This window comes from Phocoena sinus, chromosome 18, assembly GCF_008692025.1.
Source record: "Phocoena sinus isolate mPhoSin1 chromosome 18, mPhoSin1.pri, whole genome shotgun sequence".
Taxonomy (NCBI): Eukaryota; Metazoa; Chordata; class Mammalia; order Artiodactyla; family Phocoenidae; genus Phocoena; species Phocoena sinus.
The window spans coordinates 21,217,397-21,235,349 of record NC_045780.1 but is presented as its reverse complement, the minus strand read 5'-3'; the positions used below and the strand labels follow the sequence as shown (position 1 = coordinate 21,235,349).

The window sequence follows — 17,953 nt, the reverse complement described above, 5'->3', positions numbered from 1 at the left end:
TTGGGTGATCATGGCCTTCAAGGGAGTGGGGATGTATGCAACTTCGGCAACTTGAACAAGTTAATAGAGAAAGGGAGGATTTTACTTTTTCAAAAACATCACTGTTGGAAGTAATCAGGTTCCTTTTTCATCTGTTTATGTCTTTTTAAAATCTATCTCCTCCCACTGCAGTGTAAGACCCTTGACAACAGAGATTCTGCCCGCCTTGCTCAGAGCTGTTCTCCAACACTGTTGGGAACAATATCTGGCCCGTGGTAGATATTCCCATGAAACCTGAAGACCCACGCAGTCATGCAGCTCATTTCAATTCAGCAAATAGTTATTGATCTGCTGTTGTGTGCCACACCCTGTGTTGGGCCCTGGGGATACTGTGGCAAACGGACACACACAAGAAGACAAACGCAAAGCACTACAAGTGCCGGGAAAGCCCTGCGATCCTTTCGTTAAATCAGAGGTGCTGGGAGAGCCCTCCCTGAGGCTCGAGGCAGAGTGAGAATTACCCAGATAACTGGAGGTGAGTGGGCAGGAGGGAGAGTGTTCCAGGCAGAAGCAACAGCATGAAGACTTTGAAGAGAGAGGGGACACCGTGCAGGTCCCAGAGCCTGAAAGAAGGTCAGAGCTGTAGGAGGATGGAGTGAGGAGAAGACGGGTGACGTGAGAAGGCAGAGGGGGCCAGGTGGACAGAGACGACAGAGACAGAAGGGAGAGCAGGTGGGGGGAAGGATCCAGACCAGGGCTGGGTGACCGTGGAGGTCCACGCGGGGGCACACGGCAGAGCTGCGTGCTAGGCACTGCAGGTGCGCGTGCCTCAGTGTTGCTGAGACCTGACTGCACGGAGTGCTTCCCCCATCGGCCCAAAGCCCACCGCTGAGTGAGGAGCGTGGATTCCATGCTTGGCTGGAAGAGCAGTGGCGGGAGAGTCACCCCAAATCCAACAGCACCACCGGGAGGGGCTTTGGGGCAGAAACGGTGATGGTGGTGGGTTGCTATGGAGCGGAGCTCTGGCAGTCGAGCTGGCCTGACAGTATGGGCTTTTTAAAAAAAAAATTTTTTTTTAATTAATTAATTTATTTTTGTCTGCGTTGGGTCTTCGTTGCTGCACGCGGGCTTTCTCTAGTTGCGGCGAGCGGGGGCTACTCTTCGTTGCGGTGCACAGGCTTCTCATTGCGGTGGCTTCTCTTGTGGAGCACAGGCTCTAGGCGTGACGTCTTCAGTAGTTGTGGCACGCGGGCTCAGTAGTTGTGGCTGGTGGGCTCTAGAGCACAGACTCAGTAGTTGTGGTGCATGGGCTTAGTTGCTCCGCGGCATGTGGGATCTTCCCAGACCAGAGCTCGAACCCGTGTCCCCTGCACTGGCAGCGGATTCTTAACTGCTGCGCCACCAGGGAAGTCCTGATAGTATGGGCTTTTAAGGAAATGCTGCATTTAAAAAAAAAAAAAAGAAAAAAAATATTTATTTATTTTATTATTTATTTTGGCTGTGCCAGGTCTTAGTTCCAGCAGGCAGGATCTTCATTGCAGCATGTGGGATCTTTAGTTGTGACATGCAGGTTCTTTAGTTTCGGCATGGGGACTCTTAGTTGCGGCATGCATGTGGGATCTAGTTCCCCGACCAGGGATTGAACCCAGGCCCCCTGCATTGGGAGCTCGGGGTCCTACCCAGTGGACCACCAGGGAAGTCCCAAGAAAATGCTGTGTGTATTCCTTATTATTTTATTGACATGTGCCTTTAATTTTAATTAAAATAACAGGAAGGAAGTATCTGAGGCTTTTCCTGGGGGCTCTAAGCCCTGCAGTTAGCCTTGTGAATAGAGCTGTGTACACTTTCTTTCCCTGGGTCTTGCTCAACTGATGATCTTTGTTGAAAAATGCTTCTCGCTCTGGCAGGACTTGCTATTTCAACTGAACTCAAGAAGTATTTCTCGAGCACACACTATATCAGAAGGGTTACAGAGGTAAATGAGACAGTCCTGGCTCGGGGGACCACACCGTAGGGAAGAGGTATGTAATCACCAGAACTGTGGTGCAGGGAGGAACTGTGTGCTCTAATGGGTTTAAGTAACATGCTTAGAGGAGTGGGGGACCTGGGGGCAGGGAAGGTTTTGCTGAGGGGTGACTCTCGTACTGATGCTTGGAGGACGGATAGGCAGTTGAAGCGGAGGGAACAGCATAAGTGAAGGACCAGAGGAGTAAACACACCCCAGTGTCAGAAGCATAGAATGTGTGCAGGGACACAGCATGAGATGTGGCAGTGACCCCCTTGTGATAGCTTTGCACTCTGTGTTCAGGAGTTAAAACTGCCTCTCGAGACAGTGGGGAGGCATTGAAGGAGGGTAGAGACACAGTCTGACGTGTGCTATATAATGATCACCTTTCTCATCAGAGGGAGGATTGGAGAGGCAAGAAGTTGGAGATACGATGGGGCAGGGGACGGATGAAAATTTTAGTATATGGCTAAGCAATTGGAAAGGACCAGTGGGTCTGGAAAGGAAAGATTAAATACTAGCTCTACAAGAGAGAGGTGTTTACCAACCTCACCTGAAATGAAGCTCACAAATAATCTAACCAACCTACTCTCGTAATTTCAGAAATTGTAATACACTAAGTGTAGTGTAAAGGAGAAACACCAAGAAAGTCATTTATAATCAAATAACATGCATTTCAGTATGAAGTAGTCAGATATTCTCACCCACACTAAAATCACTGTGGAGGTGACAGTCACAAATACAACATGATGTGAAGTGGAGCTCTTTACATGCGATTTGAATACCTTGAGGGGTTTTCTGAAGTGCAGGACAGTTCTTGGAGAGCCAGTGATGTAGGGGAAGAATCAGTGGATACCAAGGTGGACTGGAAAAGCCAGGGGAGGATAAGGGAAGGTGTTAAGATGCCTCTGGCTTTCTAGTCTAGGTGACCGGGAGGAGAGCGCTGCCTCGCCAGAGGCTGGGAACTCAAGAATGGAAGGTTGGCGGGGTGGCTCCCGTGCAGGTAGAGGAAGCAGGTCAGCATTGACTTTGGGAAAAAGCTGGGTGTGAGATGCGCAGTGGACCTCTCTGGGTAGGGCTCAGGAATTTCCCGGAAATCCATGAGCACTCCCTCTGAAACAAGAGGTCACTGAATTTGGCAATAAAGCAGTAGCTTGTGATGTGAGAGAGCCGAGGTAGTTACAGTAGTGAGGGATGAAGCTAGAGCACAGATAAAGGATGACATTAGCGGTTAAGGAAGTAAAGCAGCAGGTTTTGTTTTGTTTTGTTTTGTTTTTTGCGGTACGCAGGCCTCTCACTGTTGTGGCCTCTCCCGTTGCGGAGCACAGGCTCCGGATGTGCAGGCTCAGCGGCCATGGCTCACGGGCCCAGCTGCTCCGCGGCATGTGGGATCTTCCCGGACCGGGGCACGAACCCGTGTCCCCTGCATCGGCAGACAGACTCTCAACCACTGTGCCACCAGGGAAGCCCAAGCAGCAGGTTTTAAGCATTGTTGCAAGGAGTGGTGAGTGGGAAACTAGTTTGGATACAGAGTGTGTGTGTGTGTGTGTGTGTGTGTGTGTGTGCGCGCGCGCGTGTGTCTAGCGTTAGGGGTGGGTGGCATAGAGAAGGGGACTTACTATTCATTTGGCATGTGTTCTATTTAGCATTTGGAGAATTATACCCTAGCCAGCATTTTATAAAATTTGTTGAATTAATAAAAAACAATATCAAGGCTTTTTTTTTTTCCTTAAAAAAATTTCAAAGGCATCTGGCCCCGTGTTCCTGGTACACATCATTACCACTTGATCATTGTCAGTTGAATCTAGGCGTTGACTGGCCTTCCAGTGAAACGGAGGTAACGTAGTTAAAGGATGTGTTGGCAGTTTAATTATTGTTTTCTAATGACCAAGCCAAAGGATCTCCTGGGATTGGTAGGAGATTCTGTTGGGCTAAGGCTCCTTGGAGAGACAGTGGGCAGATCACAAGTATTTTTCCATTTGGACATGGACAAAGAAAAATGTGATTTTTTTTTTTAAAGGTCACCTGCCTGGTACCAGGACAGAAACTCACGTAGGTTTTAGTCCTGAGATTAGTAGAATAGGTAGAGGCTGACCTTTGAGCTCATTCAAAGGCAACATAGCCCCCTAGCCCCTCCCTCTGAGCCCTCGGTAGAAAAATTCTTCTAATCCCATTTTATAGCTCTGACCTGCTGGGCTTATTACCTTGGTCTTCTCCTATTCACCCAGTTGTTTACTACAACTGAATCAAGCTGGTGTTTCGATAATAAACTCCAGGACAGGGAGAGTTTTCAAATTTGGTGTCTTTTTCCCTAATGTGGTTTTCATTGATTCCGAGAGTTGTTGGAACAGCAGTGGCTGGTTTACAATTCCCAGGCAGGGACTGAGGTGGTCTTGTGGGCTGGTGTGCGAGAACACTGTCTCCCTTTGTACAAAGATGGCTTAGGTTTCTTCACAGCTTCCTCTCCTGCAACAGCTCAGGAAGCGTAAATGGATTGGGGGATGGGGCATGTGTCGAATGGAAAGGTTTTATAATTTCAAGGCAACCAAACAAAATAGATCCTGCAGAAAGGTTTTACCTCGTCACTAGCAGACAATAGGATTTCTCACCTACAGATGGTGAGGAGAGAAGAGCCTAGCGAGAACATTACGTAGAAATTACTTGTCAAGTTTGATCAATTCAGAGAAAATCCAAATCCCCTTTGAAAAGGCACAGTTGATATTCGAGGATTAGTGGGGGATGTCCTTATAGATCCATTGTTTGGCTAAACGGTCTGCATATGCAGCTTGTTTGCTAAATGAATGATACATTTGCATCTAAATGGTCCAGAAATAATTTGATTCTGCTCTAGACAGGGTAATAAACAAGCCCCCTCTCCACTGTTGCACTTGTGAGCGGGCTGGGAGTGTGGATTCCTCTCTTACTGCTTGGACTGTGCTATTATTTGACAAGGCACTGGGGAAGGAGTACATGAATCTATTAAGGAGAACCAATCTCCATTATGCGCTGGGATTTGAGGGAACTGGCAGAGGAAGCTTTCATAATGTACAGCTTTTGGTCTCCGGCTGTCTGGGCAAAAATTAAAAAAAAAAAAAAGAAAAAGAAATCAGAAATCAGAGTCGCTGCCACTGTAGCAAATCTGCCTTGTGCGTTTGGGGACAGTGTGAGGCGTTAATTACCATCTGCGTGCTGCTTTTTATGAGAGCGTTAAGTACCTGTGCCTCCCATCCAGCACCTGAGTGAGTATTTAGAGCACACATGTGAACGTGGGACCCAGGATCTGCGTTCAAGTTGATACTGAGGACTTTAGCTACTAAGTGGACACAGCCAGGTATTAGGATCACACAGATCGTTCCCTCCGTGTCCAAGCTGATGAGTTCCAGCTCTTAATTTGGAAGGCAGGGAGCTTAACGGCGGCACTGCCAACTGCTAGTTTCCATTTTGCAGTTATGTCGTGCCTGTTATGTCAAAACTGTGACTCTTTATGGCATCCTTTCATGAGATTTGTGACGTTCTGTTCTTTCAAAGGCTCCAGGGGGATAGCATACCTCGATTTAAGAAAGCTCAATCTATTAAATCCAGCTTCGCGTGAGAGAGATAGAGAAGTACAGTTACTTCGCAGAGGACGCACAATGGGGTTCTTTAAGTAGTAAATAGTATGTGTGGCACTTAGCATGTGATTTAGTCCATTGTTTCAGGAATAGGTCTATTGGCAAAATGCAGTCTACTTCAAGGATTTTGGTGCTTCTTACTTCGGGTTATTCACCCCTTGTTTCCCAGCCCACACCGGCACTGGGACAAGCCAGAACTCAGGCGATCGGCCCAGTGGTAGCTGCTTTGAATCCCCAGTTGTGTTCCTGGAACTCTAAGCCTCTCATTCTTTACTGTGACGGGTAGTGTAAGTTGACTTGTGTAGTACAGATTCCAGTCCCTTTCAGTTTGATTTCTGGAGCTTAGAGAGCGTGAAAGCTAAGACCTAGTTTCCCTGGCATTTAGAACTCCTCATATGATTTAGGGATTTGATCTCCCGGCAAGCACAGCGGCAGGGATAGCTGGCCTTTGTAGGGGAGGAAAACTACTTTCCCTCTACCCTTCTGAGTTCTTAGCTGAGATCCCTGTAATAAAACACAGATGGACAAGAGAAAAACAAACAGCAGTTTATTAACATGTACACCTCATGTATACATGGGAGACACCCAGGAAAAGTGAGTAACTCAAAGAGGTGGCTTAGAATTCAGGCTTAAAAACCATCTTCATAGGGACAGGGAGAGGCGGGTATAGGCCTTTGCGGTGGGAGGGGGAGAAATTGACTTTTAGGAACGATGAATGGACCCTTAGAAGCACAGATGGGAGGTGTGGTAGTTTGTGATGAAGTTGTCTGAGTGTGGTGCCGACTTCTAGTTCTCTCTCCTGTGATGAGCCCATCTTCCCTGGTTGATGAAACTCCTGGGGAGGGGATTTATGACAGTTGAGTTCCTTCTGAAGGATCTTCTTTAGGCAGATAAGGGGAGTTCAGAGAAAGCCTTTCCTTGTACAATGTTTGAGATTTTCCAAGTGCCTAGGGCTCAAAATAATCAATATACCAAAGTGGCATATTTTGGGGTGGCATGTCCTGAACTCCTATAGTCACATTTTGGGGTGCCGTATTCTGCTTTGGGGTGCCTTCACTCTTCTGAAGCAGCTGTGGCAGAGTTTCTGACCCTAGCATCCGGCCTCCTAGCATCAAGGTATCGAGAAGCAGAAGTCAACACAGTGGTATTTCTGCTGGAAGAATTCTGTGCAGTGGCTGGGTGTTTTCTCTGGCTGCTCTGTCCCTGACTTTGGGACTCTCTGGCCTGCCTGTGAACTACCTCATGTATTTTCTGCTTAAACTAGCTGCAGTAGATTTTATTGTCCACAACTAAAAATCTTGCCTGATATACTCCCCCATTCCTGTGTGTCCTGGGTGGTTCACACTCAGGCCTCTGGTGTACAGCTGTGCAGGTGGGGCACTGCACAACTCCAGAGGGCAGCATTCACCTAGGCTGAACACCTTCTCCTTATGAACTGTTCTCCTGCAAGGCTGTTGTCGGTCTCTAAGCTCTGCTGCTCCCACTGCCTTAGTTTGGGCCTCACTCCACAGCTGGTACTGTAGCCACCCAAGTGTGAAGGGAGAATTTTCTACAAAGATGACAATTCTTTCAGCCCACATGACCTTCTCCAAGGAATTAAAACTCTTTTAGTCTATAATTTCTTCTGTCCAGACATTTAGAACAAAATTTTCCTGGGCCTGGAAAATTGTATTAGTCATGTGTTTTATTTTTTATGATGTTTTGACATCTTGGGGCCTTGAGGACCTAGGAGAGGGACAGCCCCTCCTAAGGTTAGATAGATAATTCCTAGAGAGAGCAGACAACTTGCCTGAGAGCAGGCCCTTGATATGCAAACCAACCAATCCTGAATCCACACCCCTACCCTCCTCCTTTTATCAGGCCCCTGCCCTAAATCACCCCAGGGGCCAAGTGTCCAGCAAATAAGAGACAATCCTTGTAGCCCAGAGGCCACTGGGCTTCAAATACCTAACTCTAAACCTGCTCAGTGTTTCCTCTGCCTCACCCATTCCTTCTCAAAAAATGTACCAATAATATTAGGCTTTTGCCCATGACGCTTTCCCCTCACTCCTGCCTCCTGATCAGCCCTGGTGCTTCCTTGTGTGGCTCTGTGTGGCATGGTGGGTCCCCCCTCCTCTTGGGAATTATAAATAATAAGCTTTTCTTTCAAAGGTAGTTGTCTCTGTGTCTACCATCTTATCATATCTGATTAAAACAAATCCTGGGCATCTTAAAACACTGGGAAGGAAAATATTTGAGTGGCACTAGATAGTATTGTATTCCAAAGTCTTTATGTCTTATGACAACCTGGATTTCCCAAGACAGCACCCTTGTATTTTGATTGTCCTCTGCTTCCGGGAAGTTATTTAAAGAATTCCCCATCAATGCATTCCCCCTCATTGTTATAATGAAGCAGTAATCCTGGTGTTTTGGACAGGTCACTGACCATCAGACTCAAAGTCCCCTTTATCATTTACTTCAGAGAACCTAGGAGCTATCATGAGTAAGGCTCTCTGTGGCCTTCTAGAATCTCTAGCTCTTCTAGAATTTTGGAGGTGAATATATAGATTAAGATTCCAATAAGACTCTAACTTCATTCTTATATCTGGAAGAAAACTCAAAATGCCTTTAGAGTTTATAGTTACTCTACCAAGACCCTAAACAATTACGGAATCTCAGAGTGATAAAGGATCCTACAAATTACCTAATCTAGATATCTCCTCTATTACTCTCTTCATTATTCAGTGCTTCTTCATCCAACTCTCTTCCCATTGCATGAATCCTTTCTGTCATTTCCAACATTTGATCATCCCCTTGAATCTGTATTAAAGTTCATTGTTGTGTATTCCAGTGCCGGAGTTGACAAACTGTAGCCCATTGGACAAATCCAGTCTGCTCTTTGCTTTTGTAAATAATGTTTTATTGGAGCACAGCACACTCATTCATTCATGTATTGTCTGAGGCTGCTTCCACACCACAATGGCAGAATTAAATAGTTGCCATAGAGGGCATATAGTCTGCAAAACCTAAAATATTTATTATCTGGCCAGCCCCTGTCCTAGCAGATAGAATGGGCTGGAGTCCTGGACATTATTTGTAAGTTCTTCAGGGACAATGTCAAGTTCATCTTCCTCCATGAAGCATTTTTTAAAATCATATAAGCTTCCATCAAGCTCCTCCTCAAACCATGCCAGTTAAAGTCTTTTTTTTTTAAGTTTATCTATTATTTTATTTTAGTTTTGGCTGCATCGAGTCTTCGTTGCTGCACGCGGACTTTCTCTAGTTGCGGCGAGCGTGGGCTACTCTTTGTTGTGGTGCGTGGGCTTGTCACTGCGGTGGCTTCTCTTGTTGCAGAGCACGGGCTCTAGGCACGCGGGCTCAGTAGCTGTGGCTCACAGGCTCTGGAGCGCAGGCTCAGTAGTTGTGGCGCACGGGCTTAGTTGCTCCGCGGCATGTGGGATCTTCCCGGACCAGGGCTCGAACCCGTGTCCCCTGCATTGGCAGGCAGATTCTCAACCACTGCGCCACCAGGGAAGCCCCAGTTAAAGTCTTGATCATTTCATTAGCTCTTTATTATCTAAGGCTGTGTGTTTCTACTCGTCTAGGCGTGGAGAGCCTGTTTGCTCTAGAACTATCTTTTTAGGAATATCAGTGTAAGCATGGAGACAGTGGCTCCTTCTAGAACAAATTTATTTACATTCCTGGGTAGTAAAAAATAGAGGTATTCCCTCCTCAGAGAGATTTGCTTATATTCCAGAGTAATAAAAATAATCTCTCTCTCCAGAAAGGAGGAGGGGCAGGTTTGCTAGCAACCCCGTATAAGATCAGAGTCTCCTGATCTCAGGGTTCCTCTCCCTAATTCATCCCCACTCTGTGCACAGTCAACACCTGTTCATCGTTCTTTCGGAATTGGGGCTCAGGGAACCTGGACTAAAATGTTCTTCTCACTGTAAACTGTAAATCTTCTAAATCCATCTGGGCTCTTTGTCTCCTTCTGGCCAAATCTATGGATGCATGTAATCCAACCCAGCCACTGCTACTGGGCTGCTGCTTAGCAACTGCTGGACCATTTGAGAGTTGCTTTATGCACATTTAAATGCATTTATTTTGGCTCCTTGAGTCCACTAAGACGTTCCTGCGGGCAGGGACCAGACCCTCTTTTCCCTTTGTATCCTCCAGCAAACCCAAGGTACATAGGCATTCAGTAATATTCTTTTGCTTAGGCTGAAGGCACTCCTACATCCTGTCCTGAAGCATTCTTCTTAATGGCACATGAAGACTTGTGACTATTTCTAAATTGCCATGGCTTCCCTGTGCCCAGGTGCCCCTGAGACTCTGGGATCTCAAGCCGTCCTGGGCTTGTTAAGAAGCAGAGGCGAGTTCCAGCCCGCCAGAGCCCACCCAGAGAACAGCCCACCGTGGATGCGGCAGCGAGGCCTAGGGAATACCGCTCCACCAGCCCTGTGGCCGGAGAGAATTGGCCATACACTCGGCTCCCCAGATTACAGGCAGAATTAGTAAGATGGGGACACTCCCCCTGAGGGCCTACTGTGGCTAGTAACCTGCACCCACAATAAAACAAACGCACTTTATAGACTCTTTCCTCCTAGGTGTGCCAGATTTAGCAAATAAAAATACTTTTTACTTTATTTACTAAGCAGGCTTATTCTCTGCCCTCTCCCCTCTAGAGCCCATTCCCCAACTGAGCCTCACCCTCAGGATGTGGCCACATCACTAAACCAGACCCAGTGACAGTGGTTTTCCTGATTCTCTTTTTTTACAGAGCACCTTTCCCGGGTTGGTGAAGATGCAGATCTGAATGTTTAGGGGATGGACCCAGAGTTTCAGGAGACCTTCCTTGCGTTTTGCTGACTAACCTCGACCTCCTGTCATTGTTCGCAGGAAGCAGGACCACAGGGTAGGTGGTGGGCTCACCTTCTGAATGATCTGGAAGCTTTTCTGTTGCAGGAAGGGCGACCCCTTCCCGGGCCTGAGAGTGGGCTCTTGTCAAACACTTGGAAATGGATTGTCCGAGGAGACACACGTACTGATAAAGCAAATGATTTTATTGGGAAGGGGCACCCGGGTGGAGAGCGGCAGGGTAAGGCAGCCCAGGAGAACTGCTCTCCACGCGGCTTGCAGTCTCAGGTTTTATGGTAATGGCGTTAGTTTCCGGGTTGTCTCTGGCCAATCATCTTGCTTGGCCCGTAGCTGGTCTGACTCAGGGTCCTTCCCTGTGGCGCGTGCATCTCTCAGCCAAGATGGATCCAGCGTGACGGTTTCTGGGAGGTTGGCAGGGCATGTTGTTTTCTCCATCCACCTTTCGGCCCCTCCTGAATTCTCCTGGTTAGCTTTCCTCGGCAGCGCTGCATTCTTCATCGCGACCTTCTGGTGAGGTCCTTCAAGCGGTTAGCATCATGCCTGGCCAAGGCGGGCGGTTTCCGTCAACGATTCCCTAACATTTCGATGTATTGGGGTGCTTGATTTCCCGTTTGATTGTGTTTTGTTTTTTAACTCTGTAATTGCCAGAATTACGCGTCAAGTCAGATGTAAAAATCAAGAAATGTCTATCTCTGTGTATTAACAAAGTTGATTTGGAACCTAGGAAGAGGCAGAGAGAAGGGAAGATTGAATTACCTCATGGATGGGTGGTAATCCATGCCCCCAACTTTATCCTTAATAGATGCTTTTCCCAGTGGCCCCCTTACAGAGGGTGTACAGAGTTTATCTTGTCTACCTCTAGGCTAGTAAGAAACTAGTTCAGTGATTTCCTTTTCTCTCGCCCCACAGGCAAGGCTTACATGGGGCTGAGCTCTGAGCGGCTCCCGAAAGTGGCTTGATAATTCGCATTCCCCACAGAGGGCCCTGAAACGGTGACCCCTGTTCAGGCATCCTGGGGAGATTTGCAGGATAAATAAATGCCTCCCTGGGGATTTGCGAGGTATCTCCCTGTCAGGGCTGGGGGCAGAGATTTAAATATGAATTACCATCCCAACCTGGCAGGGGTTTACCAGATAAGCCCCTTCTGTGCTCCTGGGGAAGATTTACACAGAAGGCTGCCTGCCCAGCCTTCTCTCGCGCCTCTGTACATACCATCTCTGCCCCCAAATGACAGGAGAATAGAGTTCCCCCTGCCAACTTGGTTTACAGGGAACCCCTACACAATTGCCGTCTGCTCTCCTTTTTGGACTCCATTTAAGTGTTTCCTGCTTCTCCATCTGAAGGTAACTGATCGATTCCCATCACCTCCTTTCCTGCCTTCCTTCCTCCCGCAGAAAGACCGGCTTTCTTCTTCAGGTGGCTTTATCTGCTCCTTTATTATAGTCTCCCGTGGCCCCTGTTAACATCAGTGTGTTCAGTTCTGGATTTGAGAATCTAATCCTCAGCCACATACGTCCAGCAGAATCCTCTGGGGGAGAATGTTAAGTCAGAGCCCTGGGTTCCACTCTGGACCTCCTGAAGGAAAATCTCTAGTTTCTGGGGCCCAGAAATCAAGTTCTGTTGATCATTTTTAAGCACACTCAAGTCTGAGAACTAACCTTGCGTCCCAGAGTGGGTTCGGGGCTGGGCCTCCCTCCCCGGCTGACTTTCCGATGGGTGAGTTTCCCCCTTCTTTAAGTGGAGTGTCTCTCTGGCACTCAGCAACCTTACTGTGCGTCTTTGAGTGTATTTTTAGGGCAAGGGCAAGTGTTTGGGACACCATGGTGTGCAGAACTGTCCCAAGAAAGGCCGTGGCCTGGAAAGTAACCTGGCTCGTGAATATTCATGCTGGCCCTGTGGTCAGTTTTGATCACTCAAATTCGAGGCGCTTTCTATAAACCTTTGTGAGAGCAGAAAACAGGTTCTGGGACCAAGAACATAGGGAAGAAGATAGAGATTAAGATGACTTGACAGGCAATAGGATTAAAACTTGCGCAATCCTGATCTTGCCAGTAACTAACAGTGGCCTGAAACTAACGAATTAAACCATGAAGGCTCCCTTGACAACTGATCTGATAGGCCCAGAAGTAAATTTCAGGGACACTGTTGTCAGGCAGAGGTAGGGGAGAGCTGAGATAAGGGGCACTGGGAGGAAGGGGGTGGGCAGTGACGGCCAGCGAGGGAGGCTTTGGTCTCTCTTCTCAGGGTAGCACCAGATGCTGAAATAGTACTGAGGGCAAATTAGCTGCCACAGCATTTATTCACCTTCAGCCGTACTTTCTCCCCTACATCCAATTATGACTTTAAAATGGAGGCAAAAATGAAAAGGGGGAGGAAGATAATGAAACATAAGTCAAACGTGGCAGCTGGTGAATTTCTGATAATTGCACTGTCCGGTATCGCGTTTCATTTCTATTCCCTCACGTCGCACAGTAGCCTATGGAGAGAAAAAAAATCCCAACAACGACAAACAACTCCAAAGGTTCGAGGAAACAATATCAAATGCAATTTAATGACATTTTCCATGGGAGACAGAGTAGAGAGAAAGTAGAATTCTAAATCTGCTGCTGCTTCTTGTCTTTAACATCATAAGAAAGCCTAGAAAATTATATACACATCAATTCAGATCAAGTAAAGTGATTCTCAATTTCCTTTCTGTGTCTCATCTCAATACCCTAAAAAAAGGTTAAAAAGGGGAGGGGAGTGTTTATAGTACAGAACTCGAGGTTAAATATTTTCATACAATATTGGAAAACACAAACCCTAACCCATGTAGGTAACCCATGTGATAATCTGATTTGGGGGAAACAAATCAACGCTTATCTACGACAGATTTCTTGGATCTCTTTTTAGTGAAGTTTTTCTTGGCTGGCCATTGTCCAGGTTAATAGACTAGAGAGCTCACCAATCCTTAAAGGAAATCTTCAGAACAAATAATCTGAAGGTCTAACAGTCTACTAGGAGACTCTACTCTTGATGCTATTTGTAGCTGAACTTTAATCGAAGCATAATTCTTTGATGTCCAGTCCACAATCCCTTCCCCTTCCACCAGAAATTGCATCCAAGTGGAGGCTTCAACAAGCCTCACTTCTTTCACTTACGTTGAAGCCACTGGGATCAGAGTAACTGATTCACTATTGACCTCAGCCTGGAGTTCCTTGTGACTTTTATCCTAGTGGGAACCATACCCTTAATTTGGAAAGAGTATTGGTCTGGGTAGGCTATGGATTGTGAACAGGCTCCTTGTTGGGTTGCAGTGAAGTAGCCAGATTAGCGCTAGGCTCTGTTCTTCATGTAACATCCCCTGATCTGTTCCCTTTTTTGTCCTTCAGCTTTGAGGATGTGAGGGTCCTATTTCTGTGGTCATACATTTTATGTGATGTTTGCAACTACTGCCCACTGTGTCATTCTCAGATGTTGGATATTTCCAATCTCTAATAGCAAAGTAAAATATTTCTTTAGGTTTTGGTCTATGTACAGAGGTAAGAAAAATGACCTATAAGAACAAGCAATGGGAGATTCTAATTTTGTAGAGTTTGGTCTTACTTTTGGGATTGGGATTGCAATAGGTTGGTTTTGTGGAACCATAATTTTTCCATGAAAGTCATCAGATAGAACTTCCCACACTAACAGCAGTAGGGAAGGATCTGGAATAGGGCAGGGAGTGCCCTTGAAGTTGCTTAGAGGCCTCAGACCCCCTTCTCCGGAACAATTTGTGTTTTCCCGAAAATTTGCTATTTGGCTAGCTTGGCTGTTATCTCTGTCCCTGTCAGTGTGGCCACCAGGATCTTGTTTCTCCTTCCAAAGTCCCCTCTCCCCACCCTGCCATGTGCATCAGAACTGTCCAGGCAGTGGTGTGCTGGTAAAGGTTTTCACAGCTAGTTCTCCAAGTGGGAGACACCCTGGCTTATAGCATTGACAATTTCCATGGGGTAAACACTGCCACCGTGGCCAGTTTCAAGCTGTTACCATGATGTCACCAAACATGGGGTTGGTAGCGCATCATTATATAGTATGTTCACCACACACATATGATCAAGGTAAATAATCTTGAGAGCATAGAAAATAAGAGTAGTGAAATAATTAGGAAGTGATGAGCTTTGAGTATTTATTACCTTCTTTTTAATAGAACTTATTTAATTGTAAATTTATATAATTTAATTTTTAATAGTGGCTGTGCTTAACAGTTTGTAAAATTCCTAAAGAATTTAACAACTGTTACACAAGCCGGCTCTAGCACACCGTTCTATCTTGGTCTGGGAAAAGAGGGAGAAAGGGAAGAAATGAAAGGGCGCATTTAATACAACTCTACTAAAAGGCCTCTGTATGCCATTCAGTATTTATGACCGGTCCTTCTGAGCCTTGGGTCCATGAATTTCTAGAAATGACATAGTTGGTATTGGTCTGAAGCCTGGACTTTGGAGCAAGACACGCTAAATTCCAGACCCAGCTGTACCATTTGCTACTGTGTGACCTTAAAAGTGTCTAATCCCTCTTAGCTTAAGTTTCTTCATGGGTGAAATTATAGTACCTGCTTCATAAGGTTGTCATGGGGATTAAATGAGATAATATACTCAAAGTACTTAGCTCACTAGGTTACATAGTAAACCCTCAATAAGCGGTAGCCATGAGTACTATTATTATTATTAACCTGATCCGTTTCTTAAAGGTCCACGATAGCCACAGGTAGTGATGGGGTCTATCGCAGCTGCAGGTACATGGAGAGAAGGATAATTAAAGGCAATCTTCTTTGCCTGGCCTGACTTCCATTCTGCACTGACCATTTATGTAGGCTCAGCCTCAAGGGCTAGCTTGGCTGTTATCTCTGTCCCTGTCAGTGTGGCCACCAGGATCTTGTTTCTCCTTCCAAAGTCCCCTCTCCCCACCCTGCCGTGTGCATCAGAACTGCTGGAGCTGCGGGTTGGCAGCACGGGTGGCTGCAGGATGACCCAGTTGTTGGGGGGAAGGGTGTTGTGTTTCTGGATCAATTATTTTTGGCAGAGAAAAGATTGCTGATGGCCATTCAGGGCAAAAGCTGCCCGAAACTAAATCCTCACTGGGAGGCCTGCCAGGACCCAGCCAGGGGAGGGAACGGGACCGAGAGCAACGTCTGCTTGGCGAAAGGTCCACTGGTGAGCGTCGTGTGGGGTTTGGGGGCCCCGTGTAGCTGCTGCAACCAGGGATTGGCCGAGGGGAGAACAAAAATGACCAAAAGGAGGGGGAAGAGGGCCTACTGGGAAGGCTTACAGGTATTCAGCTTCCATCAGACGAGACGGGGTCGACTGAACATGCTTACTTTCTTCAAAAACACGAGAGACTTCCACAAGAAGAGCTTTGGCAAAGTGTTCTGACAGCCGAATAAGAGAAGGCCATCTACCTGGAGGTAGTATGGATTTTCGTGGCCTCTTCATTCATACTGCAACGGGGCGCTGGACGCATACTGACCAGTGATAGCGTGTGTGTGCTGAATGGGGCCCTCGGAGCATTTTAGAAGTAAGGGAAGGAAAGAGGACCCTCTCAGGTGTCTGAGTGATGGGGACAGCCCTTCAGGTCAGAGGACCTGGTCGCACCCTTCAAGTTCCTTGTGTTTGATGCCGAATTGTGGTTCTGCTTATAAACTGTCAAGGGCACAGAGGGCTCTTTGCCTGATACAAACGTGCTCCACCCCAGGGAAAGGATTGGTGGATTTTATAACTTGATAATAAAGCTCTCTCAGGAGAGAACGCCCTCCCAGAGGTGGGAGATTCATTTTATCCTTCGCTTTTTCAGCTGCTTCTCTTCCCCTGCATCTTGCCCATCCTTTTCTATGAATTGCTCAACAGACGGCAAAGAGATTTTGAAGAAAGCACCAAACCCTTGAGGCCTTTGATTTTGGAGCAGGAAAAGATGGTCCGGGCTGACAGCAAGCTCATAACAGCCTGGCAAAAGAGGGTTCAACCTCTGCCCGTTCCCCCCAGCCCCGGGATCAAGCCAGAGGACACATGGCGTGGTGGTGCCTCCAGCCCGGCGCCCTGGCCTTCGGGGGAGACGCCATCTCCTTGTGTCCAGGCAGCGTGGCCCCTGAGGTTCCTGGGAAGGTGGCAGACTTGCGTCTGGTTGGTCTGAAATACATACCTCTGAGCTGGCCAGGTCCCGTTCCCTAATCTGCTGTCGGCACGCATTTCAGAGTTAGCTCACTCTGAAATAGATTAAAAAGAGAAGGAAGAAATGATTTGGACACTGTCTCCTTTCAACCCCAAGAGTCTGCTTCGTGACCTTGGTGACTTTTGCTCAATTTAGAAGCAGCGGAGAAGGGAATTGCAAGGAGACGGTGGCGAGAAATCACCATTCTGACTGAATCCGATTAAAAGTGTTCTATAAAACTATACCAACAAATCAGGACAAACCTCACACCCAGATCTTGAATCACAAGATGTTTACGTAACATAATGCCCATGGCAGACGAATATCAAATACCACAAAGTACCTGAGACAAAAAAAAGAAAGGAAGGAAGGAGAGAAGGAGGGAGAAGGATAGAAAGGAGCCTGGAGTCCTGGCCTTCTGAGATCCAAGGGCCCAGGCAGAGTTCCTCGGGGAAGGGGGTGCTGCACGTGACCGTCCGGGGCCTCTGCTTCACATCTCAGCTTCCGAGGAGCAGACCTCCGTCGCCGCAGTGATGGCAATCCCGATGGCGAGGCTGCCGTTGTCGGAGAAGAGCTGGGCCAGCGAGGTGTTGAGGACGAGGCAGTCCCCGTCAGTGATCACCGAGTCCACGCACTCCAGCACAGACCTGGGGGTGGCCTCCCACTTGAGACGCCGGTGGTTTCTGTTGAGCTCCAGGCGGTAGGTGAAGCAGTCGGCCTGGGTGGGGGTCCCGATGAGCATCATGGTGGCGAAGAACTGGGGGTGCCCTGCGTGCCTCTCCCGTTTCCTAAGCACCAGCAAAAAGTGGTGGCCGAGGCAGGAGTGCATGCTGATCCAGTCGGCCGGTGCCGGGAGGTGCATGTCCGTGGCCAGGAAGACGATCTCGGCTCCCTGGAGGATGGCCACCCTATGCATCTGCCGCAGGTGGGGCACCACCACCTCCAGGTGGCCTTCCCACTGGCAGGAGAACAAGGGGCAGGTGCAGGGCGTCACCTGGGCAGCGTGGAGCCCCGCCTCCTGGTGCAGGGGGTGGTGGTGAGGGCGGGCGTGGTGGCGGAGGTGGGGCTGGCGGGCGTGGTGGCGGAGGAGTGGGGGGAGGAGGTGAGGGGGGAAGCTGCCGGGCTCCGGGGCGCTCTGGGTGACGGCGCATCGGCCGGACACATACTGTAGGCGAAAGAGAAGAACGTTAGTGGCGGTGAGATCAGTCTCTCAGCCTGGCTGAGACTCCCCCGGTGTTCAGAATGTGGAAAGCAGACTCTCCCTTACCGGTAGAGAAAGCTCTATTTCTTAAAAAAATGAGACCTGCCAGACTCTTTTCCAAAATGGCAGCACCAT

The 17,953-nt window shown here is 47.8% G+C and overlaps 1 protein-coding gene across 1 annotated transcript in view; it reads right to left on the bottom strand.

Moving 5' to 3' along the window:
• Nucleotides 1-17,107: 17,107 nt before the first annotated feature.
• The window catches only part of SIAH3 (siah E3 ubiquitin protein ligase family member 3), a 72,404-nt gene continuing 71,558 nt past the window's right edge, over nucleotides 17,108-17,953 (bottom strand). The window contains exon 2 of the mRNA XM_032611207.1: nucleotides 17,108-17,782. Within this exon, the coding sequence (XP_032467098.1) occupies nucleotides 17,108-17,782 (675 nt within the window). The remainder of the gene's footprint in view (nucleotides 17,783-17,953) is intronic.